General features: G+C 39.0%; 1 protein-coding gene across 3 annotated transcripts; it reads right to left on the bottom strand.

The window, feature by feature from the left end:
* Positions 1-516: 516 nt before the first annotated feature.
* On the bottom strand, positions 517-9,529 carry th (tyrosine hydroxylase). 3 transcript variants are annotated; one of them, XM_034686271.1, is made up of 14 exons: positions 9,167-9,529; positions 8,877-8,960; positions 8,568-8,771; positions 7,402-7,576; positions 7,221-7,309; positions 7,027-7,094; positions 6,864-6,914; positions 5,334-5,479; positions 5,048-5,183; positions 3,956-4,025; positions 3,804-3,860; positions 2,922-3,017; positions 2,685-2,818; positions 517-1,332 (listed from the first exon to the last, which is right to left on the bottom strand). In XM_034686271.1, the coding sequence occupies exons 1-14, from the start codon at positions 9,248-9,250 to the stop codon at positions 1,173-1,175; spliced, it is 1,554 nt and encodes a 517-aa protein (XP_034542162.1). In that variant the 5' UTR covers positions 9,251-9,529; the 3' UTR covers positions 517-1,172. The 3 variants fall into 3 exon arrangements, with proteins under 3 accessions (XP_034542162.1, XP_034542163.1, XP_034542164.1); XM_034686272.1 differs by lacking the exon at positions 8,877-8,960; XM_034686273.1 differs by lacking the exons at positions 8,568-8,771; positions 8,877-8,960.
* Positions 9,530-10,556: the final 1,027 nt, after the last annotated feature.

Genomic DNA, 10,556 nt, shown 5'->3' with positions numbered 1-10,556 from the left:
AAGTTTGTCTGGGCAGGGTTCCTTTCAGGATAATTAGCTTCATTAGTTCCATATTCTCCATCGTCTCAGATATCATTCATGAAGTAGGCTAAATGTGTTTGGTTGGATTCAGCCACTAGCTTAGGTACTTTTCGTTTAGGTGATTATGCAACACTTTTTTTTAATGGTGTTAAATACCAATTTGATTTCAGTGTCTTAATGTCTATGTCATTTCTGATAATCTATGTCATATGAAGAGGAATTTACTGTTCAAATATCTGTTTTTATAAATCCTAAAACATTGCAAAATATCCCAGTGTGGCTGAGGGCAGATCATAATGGACAGTGATTATAGTAATGGGCTCAATATGGATCTTTTGTAACATTCAAGTAAAATCAGACAGGTACAGGCTGCTGGACAGCCCCCTCTTGTGGCAGACAAACGTAAACCACACACATCATTAAAAGTTTGGTCTGATCTCCAAGAATTACAGGACTGAAAACTTTATCTGTCCTCTTACATAGGACAGCAGGATGTTGACTTGCAATTCTTTATTTGACAGATTCCTTTATGCAGATAGTTATCAAGAGTACATTGCATGGAAACTATGTGTTAATATATCTTTTTATGCATTTACACTGCAAGACAAAGACAGCATCAAACCAATTAAATCAATATGTTTCTAAACAAATGCTGAATTATGTAAAGGAAACACAGCAGTGTGTAATAAAGAAATTATCTTTTATCTAAATAAAGTAAATGTGTTTTGAATATACATGTTTTCTTTACTTAACAATAAAGTTTCTTATATTTTACAATAATTATATCATGAACATTTATTTATCTTTGATACATTCATCATCACGCTTCTCTTTACTTTTGGTTCAGATTTTGACACATTTCTCAAACAACACGTTGCTTTATAAGAATAAATGTTAGTGATCCCATCATTTCACTACCCCAGCGAGGCCTTCAACATCTTTGGAAATGTTGCCTGTACCCCCACTTGATGAGGTTTTTATTTTTATTTTACCTTGTTGGCCAATCAGCCAGCAATAGCAAGCAACAACTGATTAGAAACAGCATCATACTGGAGGAAAACAGCACAGAAACAGGAACACACTGATGTAGAGATCACAGAACGCAGCAGAGGAGGCAAAAAGAGTGGGGTGTTCACAGGCAGGGTGCGTAATCATGACAAAACACTGAGGGCATCTGTTAACATCTTCAGCTCATCCTTCACATTTTCCAGGCAGCCTTGAATCTTCAGCGGGTTGTCCAGCACCTCCATGCTGTCGGTGTATGGGTCAAACCTCACAGAGAAGGGGCGCTTGATACCTGCCATGTATGCCCTTGTCAAAGATATAACAGGTTTAGTGAATAAAGTCCTTTTAATGGTGAGATTAGTGCAAGCTCCCTACAACTAAGTCCTCCCAGTTGTCATGGCTTGTATAAGGTTCTCTCCACTGACACCCAAAAGAATCGATAAACAAACTTCAAGTCATCTTTCTCAATTTATGAAACTGTAATGGTGAGATATCATATCTTTAAGAGCTCATAGTGCCTATATCTCTTTAGAACAATATGCTCCCAGGAAGCAGGTCTGCGTCAGTCTGACAGGCAGATACTTAACCCTCATTGCTTTTGAGAGTAAGCTTAAAGTTATCCTTTTGTTAAAGCTTATAGTTAGGGCTGGCTCAAGCTTGCCTTGCACTAGCCCTAGTTATGATGCTATATGCTGAGACTGCCTTTGTAATGAATGCAAGCTCCACTCTTATCCCCTCTCTCTTGATCTGTATGCATTCATGTCCTATTAATGCACATTACAGACTGTTGCTTTTGAATGTCGCTGCTGTTGACCTCTGTCTGTCTGTCTGTCTGTCTGTCTGTCTGTCTGTCTGTCTGTCTGTCTGTCTGTCTGTCTGTCTGTCTGTCTCAATCCTCCTCTCTGTTTCTGCCTCTGCCTCTATCTTCTAGCCCGTCCCTTCTCAGTAGAGGGTTGTTCATGAGTCTGGTTCTGCTGGAAGTTTCTGCCTGTTTAAAATAAGTTTTTCTTTGCCACTGTCACCAAATGCTGAGTGCTTTCTCATGGTGGATTAATGCTGCAGCTCTTTAAATAATACAACAAAGAATGCATGCTCTAAACTTAAAGTAGAGAAATAAAACTCATGCTGTGATTTAGGGCTTTATAAATAAAACTGACTTTGTGATTGACAGATCAAAATTGGACTTTTTGTAGGTATATACTGTATTGAGACTGTGAACTTCTGCCTGTATCAGCACCCTATCAGAAATACACTCTAAAGTTCTTCATGTTCTTTTTCCACACATTACAAACATTCCTGTGATATTTTCTCAATGCAGCAGGGATGTAATGTTCTGTATTGTTCTCGATACCAAAACACTCACTAAACCACTTGTTTTGCAGGCATCATTTGATCTGTTTGCCAGATAAAACTCCAGTGTTTTGACCTGGTAAGAAAGACTACATTAGTAACAGCTGTCTTCTAGCTGCTATGGCTGACCTACAAAAGTTTGTGGCCTCAGGGGCTGTCTAGCTGTTCTCTGACCTTGTCCTTGCATAACCCTTCCTTTTTGTTGTTTTCTTTTCTTCTTCTTATCTCTGCCTCAGTCTATTCTTGTGTATTTGTTATATTTGTTGTGTGGGGTCCAAATAAGAGAGAAAGCATGTGTGGTTCAGTACCTGAATTTCTCCTTGGCATCTGAGAAACTCTCAGAGATAAAGTAGACAGGCTGGTATGTCTGGTCCTGGTAGGGCTGCAATGCAGCAGCCTCTGGATCAAACTCCCTTGTCTCCGGTTCATCAGAGAGTGAATGCTGATAATACAAATTTAAAAGTACAGGACTTAGAATCAGTTTTTCAGTTTTGACTCTTCATATTCAGAGAAAGATTATCAAATAGAAACATGCTTGAACGCACCACAAGTTCTCCGTAAGAGGACAGCAATCCAGCCCCATACGCCCTCACCTCTCCATTCTGTTTACATAAGCCATACTCCACTGTGAACCAATACAGCTGATGAGGAAAAACATGGAGAGAGATGCTTAAAACATGAAGGCTATAGGGGGCTGCCCAATCAGTTCATCATTTTTTTCAAAAATCATGTATGTACAAAAACCGTGAGGGAGGGACACACGACTTTCAACCCAGTTACCAAAAGTCACTGCTGACTATATGTCACATGGTAACATCACTTCCATAGGCAACATAATTGACCCTACTAATGTTATTTTTAGCTGAAACATGATCTTTTCCCGACTTAACAGAGTAGATAAAACAATATGAGAGTTTTACAATGTGAACCAGCTGTGCCTGTTGCTCAACCTATTCAATCATTTGGGCATGTGTGAGGCACTGTTATAAATACTGTAACATTTATATGGATTGTAATTGTGATCAATTGAATGCTTATTGTTGCTTTCCATTTTGGCTGTATGCTCTTGTGTTACAACCAGCAGGGGGTGCTCTAGTGTGATTTATTGTCCCATGTTTCAGATTTAGTGAGTCATTTCTTGTATGATGATCTGGAGAACACAAAGTGAAGGTTTTATTGATATTTAATGTCCCTAAAATGTATTTCTGAGTGTCATGGACCACTGAGGTGTGTCTTACTTTAACAAGCTAGAATTGCATCCCTTTAATTTTACACTTAACTTTGAGAAAAGCCAAAATGCAAGCGAAATAGTTACAAGCCGTGAAAAATAGAAAGCAACTGGAATGCTCTAATTTCTTTTAATGTTAATTCAAGAGTTTATGTGCTATCTGTAAAATTCTGTTGGTGTTTGAGGACTTGAGTCTTACTGTTGAAAGTTTCTCTATATCTCCTTCTGATGCTCCAAGTGACGCAAGTCCAAGGTTCTGCAGTTAAAAAAACAATATAAGGTCACCATGTTACATAATAGCACAGTACTGTGAATGATAACCTGTAAATCTGCTCTAGCCACATTTCTCACCTGTGAAAACTGGGCAAAGGTGCGATCTGCCAGCATGGGAACGTGGCCCAACAGCTCATGGACACAGTCTCTGAAGGGAAAGATGTAAATGAAAAGTTCAGCTGGAACCATATTTGTTCCCAAGTTAAAAACTTGGTGCAGATTTTGCATGAAAGATGAAAAGTGAATACAGAGGATAACTTTTTTGCAGAAAATTAAAGGTCAAACTTGCATTTTCTTTCAAACATCCAAACATTCCTTTCTTTTTTTCTCTCAAGAATTGAGCTTGTTAAGACTTCTTAAAACAGTAATAGTAATTTTCTGGATCAAAGAGTTTTTCTGACATAATTTAGGTTAGTTAGAGATTTCTCTTTGCGTTATATTTTCACTGTTTGTCACATCGTATGCTTGTAGTATTATTTTGATTCATTGTGTGTCACACATGTTTTGTCTCAATTTCAACTAAAGAAAAAGTTCACTCAGGAAGACTTTATTTGCATTCACATAGAAGCCTAATTCTCCTCTTCCCCCTCACAAATGCTCACTCAGTTTTTCCAGCTGTCATTGTCTGGGGCTGTCATTGGTCAATCAGCTGTTTGATCTGTAGTCTCTTCATCCAATAACACGGATGCACACCCTCATTGTCAGCCTATCACTTTTCTACTCTTTTTTTAAAAGGTGATTTTCTGCCTCTAATTCCTTTATTCCATCACTGCTTGGTCTCCACAGTCACCATCCATCCGGTCCTAACAAGTCATCAGCCTCGACCACCACCAGTGTCCAGACCCCTTGGGGGATTTTTCTGCTACTGCTCTGATCAGACATCCCACAATCTCAAAATCCACACGCCAATCCTCAGAGTCCACACACCAAAGACCTTATGTCAAGTCTCACTACTTCAATTTGATGAAATAAATAACATTTGAATCTTAAATCTGTCTTTCCTGATTAAAATGGCATAAAGTAGTTTTATCATTTTGAACTGAGTCACAGATTGAGTGAAGGGCAATGCTAGATAAGATAATAAAGGATGTGATGCTTACAATAACAAACTCTGGATCTATTAGAACAAAATGTGCATCAGGATTTGATGTAAGGAGTCACAGTACTCACGGCTCTGGGGAGTGCATAGGAGAGGAGGCATGTCGGATGTATTGGGTGCACTGGAACACCCTGAACGCCAAACTGGCCAGGAAATCTCTGGCTGAGAGGAGACCCGCTACTGGACGTAGAATGAACCCTGTTCGCTCTGTGTGTGCGTGTGTTAAGGGGGAAGGATAGAGAGAGACAGAGAGATAGAGAGAGAAAATCACACTTACGATGTATGCATAAACTGAACATTTGATCACTATGAGTGTTTCATTATCATGCTTTTCAGCATTTCTCATCCTGTCTTTACCTTTGAGGAAGCGTGACACATCTTCCAGCTGAGGGATGTTATCTGGACTGTATCCACAATGCCTTTCCAGCAGACGGAAGGCCGTGAGGTATTCAGTGCAGGCATGGGTGGTGTACAAGTCCCTCAGGGTGGAGTAGACTTCCCTCCTAATAAGACATATGATAGCATAATTATTGTTTTTCATTTTTTTGAAGTCTTTCTTTGGTCCCTCTCAAGCTTAAAAATATGTTCAAAAAACAATGAGACTAAGGTGACAAATGACAATATCTATACTTTTAATTGTAGGACCTTCCAGATCAATTCCGGTCTTGAGCCCAACATTTGAGTATATTGAAATTCCTTATATTGTGTTAAAAATGTGATATAGTGACTGCCCTCCACAGGTTGAAACCTGGATACTGAAATTTAATTTTTGGCTGATCTGGGGGCTGGTGACATATGTGGTGCCAGCTTTTGTCACCAAACCCTAGAAATCTCCTGCTCGGCAAACTGTGGGGTGTAATGTGGACTAAGAGAATTGCATGGACTAGTGGTGGTCTGACATGCTCACTGGGTTAATACGATTTTGTGAACATCATCTCACGCAACAAAAACAGCTCACCACAGTAGCACAGGAGCTTCAACAAATCTTGTCTAAATCTAGTCTCGTCCATTTAGCAGACACTTAAATCCACAGCAATGTTCATCAGATAGCAAGAAAAAAACAAGCAATGAACCATGTATATGTGCCTTTCATATATTACAACCTTAGAAAGAACCGCAGCTATTATGTGTGTGAGTGGAGCCAAAATATTTAGAGCTCCCCCCTAGTGACTGGCTGCAGTACTGGCCATAAAGCACACCCCCTCCATAATAGCATGCTTAACATGGGTCAAACTAGAAAATTAAATATACGTCAAATACATTATTCTCAAACATGCTTTCTGTCATAGCAGTTAGTTCTTATGCAGATTTATGTTAAGAAGTTTAGAAGAAGAAGTAGCAGAAGAAGAAGTTAAGTTTTGGTTAGTTATCTGATGTTAAAAAGATGATCAATTGCCTTGCTCTTGCTTTTGCCTCATTGTTGAAAAGTATCATAGCTTAACCTGATAGGTTAATTAAAAACAGAAACAGGAAACATTGCTACCTGAGATTTGATCCACATTCAGTTTGTTACTTTTCTTTTGTTTCAAATTACCAAATCAAACTTACTTAAGATAAATTAATACATTTGAATAAAGTGAAAATCCTCTGAAGTATTTGTCAGTCATTTGTCACTTACTGATTAGTTGGGCTCAGAAAAGCAAAAGCTGTGACATATTTCAAGCTCCCTTGATTTACCAGACAGACACATCACATCTATTTGACAACAACATGAAACTCAGGCAGCAGGCAGTGAACAGGCACAAAGACGGCCAAATAATGAACTGAAGGAAATTCGACGTGCTTGTTCGGAGGACGAGAGTTTATATTCAGCGTAAATGTTGATTTTTATGCTTAAGGATGTTCAGAGTAATGAAACAGCATTTCAAATGTGCATGGAGCTCTTACCATGTGCTGATCTCCTCCTCAGTGTAATCCATTCTTTGAATTGTCTCTCCGCTGAGAACAGACAGATACAACAAATGCATCTGGGATTATCAAGTAACCTGTTTCTTTATTTTTTAAGTGGATATGGGTTTCTGCAGATGTCAGAGAAACAAATGTATCTCACTGTCTGTATCTGAAGGCGATGTCTCCAATCATCTTCCTCCTCTGTCTGTAAGCAGGGTCCGTGTAGCCCTGTTTGATTAAATATTTAATACTCTGATTACATTTTTTGGGTCTTGATGTACATTTCAAAAAACAAAGCCTGGTAACAAGAATTGTTTCTACTTGTTGTATTGTTACCAAAAAGTTGTTACTCACAGGATGGTCTTGATCCAAGTCTGGATCAAATTTTGTTACAAGATGATGACATTTGTCCAAGTCTGCTATTTTCTTTGGGAACCAATGAACTGTAGAGAAAGGCAAACAAATGGTCAAAAATCAGACCTGCAAAAATAATTGACCTTTTTCAAAAGAAAATGAAAGCAGTAAAGGACATTACATTTGACTTCTTTGGTGGTTTTCACGTCCTCTGCGTTCCTCTTGATGGAGCTGACAAGAGTGCTGACGTCTGAGAGATGAACCTCACAGCGGACAAAGTACTCCAGGCCTTCCAGGTTATCCTTGAGTATCCGGTGTGGTCGAGTCTCCAAATGATGGATCTTAGCCTCAAATGTCTGAAACACAGTCATCAAGCACTTGAATGCAGCTGCAGCAGTGCTGGACTGCAATAAAGGTTTAGGTGGATTTATTCATTCTCAATATTTAATATTTGATTAAAAAAAGGTTCCTCCCCTTTGGCAAAATAAGGTTAATTTTACATGTGGACAATTTCTTTCACTCCAAACCAAACAGTTTTTAGAGAAGCCATTAGCATGATTTTAGCCAAATGCCAAAGATAAAACATGCCTATATTTACAAACACTTTTGTTATTACAGATAGTATCAGGTTCAATTTGAGTGAGCTTTAGAAGTCATCTTGTTCATTCAGATTCAGAATAATCCTATTGTGGAATGACCTGTCCACACTCTGCAGAATCAGCTTGTGTTTTTCAAAAAGTGTTAAAATCTGTTTCGACATTCAGTTGGTCAATTATCTGTATAGATTCATATGCACTGTTTCTGCATTGATCTCTGCTCCCAGGAATCTGTGCTTTAGATTATTGCTTTTATCTGTGACTCTGGGGACAGTCGTCATTCACTTTCAAAACTGTCAGTATGTCCATCGTAGATTATTTCTACGCAGGTGTATTTTACAAAACCCTTTTTGCACCTCTTTTCTTAAATTTGGACAGCATTTAGAAGTGCTCAATACATCATCTGTTAAAAAAGAGATGTTGTTGGGTGTCAGGTTCTAATAATCTTTTCTGTAAAGGAGAGTTCATAACTCATCACAGAGAAAGTAATAAAATATGATTTATTACTATGTATGCATAATTACAATCAATATTCAATATACAGTTTTAAATGTTATTCAATAAACGACGTGCTATACCACCATTTAGGCCACGAGTTATAACATTAACTTGTTAAGGGCCAGCAATGACAATGTATACAGCCGCTACCTGCTTTGTTTTTTCTTTTTCTTTTTTTGTCTTTGGCCAAAATTCTTATCTCCAATACTCAGTTTCATGAATTGATTTAAAATGACAGATTCTGTCGTATTACCTCGAAAACTTTGAGCGTCCGTGACAGTGCAGGAGTCTTTGAGCTTCTTAAAAAGAAGTAGATGTTGAGCAGTGCTCTGCCATCGTCCTCCTCAAACACGATCTGCTCGCTGGCCTCTGCCGCCTCTGCCGCTGCGACAGCGGCTTCTCTCTCTTTCCGCGCGTCCTCGATCAAGCTCTGCCGCCTGCCGAGGAACCTTTGAGACTGTCAAAAGAGACATCAAAGGTTGTGAACTGTAGTTGTTTCTAGAGTCGCCAGGACACAAAGACTTAGCACTCGGAAGAAGAAGGATACGCCTTGGTTTCTTACCTTTTGGTTATCTCTTTTGATATTTGATGGGAGCGCTTTGCATCTCCAAATGCGCATTAGAACACCAATGCAGTCGAGGTAAACCTACGACATAGCTAAACTAAGTAGCTGCCACAGCACAGATTAAGTGGAAGTTATGCATTTTGCTAACTTTATTTTTTACATGCTATAATTAAGTGCGCATCAGCAGCTGCGTAATTGTCTCTTATCCAAGCTTTACGCGCGATGTGTCCATTTGTTCCCCTGATTATAATCAAAATATAAACCAAAAAATAATCTAAACTTCTTACCGTGATGGAGTCAGATCTCTCCAGCTCGGATGCTGCTCTGCGGATGCTTTTGGTGGAGGACGTGGAGCTGGTGGAAAGCGGCATCTTTACGCGCAGAGGGCTTTGTGTTCTCTATGTGCGTGAAAGGACAGCGCGGTTGTGCTGTGCGCCCAGGGCTTTCTTTTTTTCAGACAGGTTCCACCTTTTATGGGGTAATTTGTTTGCAGTTTCTGACGTCAGACACGGTAATTCCGCTCTGATCAATCAATGCACTGAGGCAGTCAGACGCATACAACCTGGAGCCGTCTCCAATTTAGAATATATGTGACCTTTTGTAAAGCCTGCTGAATTTAAAGCATTCTTCATTTACATTTTCAAGTTACAAGTTCTGGTTTAGAAGTTTTTTAAACTGTTAAATGTTGGACAATAAATGAATATATTTTCAATTGTTGTATTCATTTCATGTTAATTTCATGAATATTACTTCAGAAGAGCCAAGTGGTTTGGTTCTAACCACCAATTTCATAGTCATCTTTAATGTTAAATTAAAGCTTTGTCCCTGAGGCTTTACATAAAGGTTAGAGCACAGAAAAGTCAACTGTGGAAAATTAAGTCACTTTATCAGCACAATCAAATCCCCACAGCTCTCCATTAATTTGATTTGATTGTGGGGTAGGCTCACACAACAAGGAGAGAAAGAACAACACGTTTTCCTGTGAGGGCCACTCTGTCTGCTTCTTACCTTACCAACAAGCACATCAAGTAAATATGCTTTTGTCTTTGGACTTTGGTGGTAACGTGATTGTGGAGTGATGTACAGTGCCCAAAGGCAAGAAGAGCTAAAAGGATTATCCGTGGACCTCTGGCCACATGCTGCCACAGCATCAACCTCACACTGGTGCAGAGGAGGCAAATTGGCCCCAGTGTGACTCTTCTCCCAACCTGAGCACACAAGCTGCAAATGCTAAAGAGCACTGATGTAGCCTCGGGCACAGACAACAGCAGATCTGTCCTTTATTGGGGGATGACAGAGTGAGTATGTAAAAAGAAACATGAAGTAAAGAGACAATAAGTCTATTTTCTGCATGAAAACAGAGGAAATTGGTGGATCAACAGCAAAGTTGCCTTTTTTTCATTGTATTGACCTTTTTTGAAAGCGGTATTACATAAAGACTGAACAACAGGCAGCATCTTGACCTTTATTCAAAGACAGGAACAATTATCAATTTTATGTTTTTTTCCTTCCATCTATGTTGCTCTTGCGGACTGTTTTTTTGAAGCAATGATAAATCTTACACACGGCTCCTTGGCTTGATGGAGATTTTGAAGTTACTTTTTTGCAAATGGTGTAGCCTCTCAGAACTGATGCTAAAACAGACAACAAACTATGAGGTGTCTAAAACATAAAATC

The sequence above is a fragment of the Notolabrus celidotus genome, chromosome 6, assembly GCF_009762535.1.
Source record: "Notolabrus celidotus isolate fNotCel1 chromosome 6, fNotCel1.pri, whole genome shotgun sequence".
Lineage (NCBI taxonomy): Eukaryota > Metazoa > Chordata > Actinopteri > Labriformes > Labridae > Notolabrus > Notolabrus celidotus.
The sequence above is the reverse complement of the archived record's forward strand: the minus strand, read 5'-3'. Positions and strand labels throughout refer to the sequence as shown.

Bases quoted from the DNA above. Each gene is read 5' to 3' on its own strand.
- th (XM_034686271.1), bottom strand. From the start codon at position 9,250: ATGCCGCTTTCCACCAGCTCCACGTCCTCCACCAAAAGCATCCGCAGA. The intron at 8,772-8,876 runs GTAAGAAACCAA...CTCTTTTGACAG, and splicing joins TCAAAAGAGATAACCAAAAG to TCTCAAAGGTTCCTCGGCAG. The intron at 5,480-6,863 runs GTAAGAGCTCCA...ATGTCTTATTAG, and splicing joins GAGGAGGAGATCAGCACATG to GAGGGAAGTCTACTCCACCC.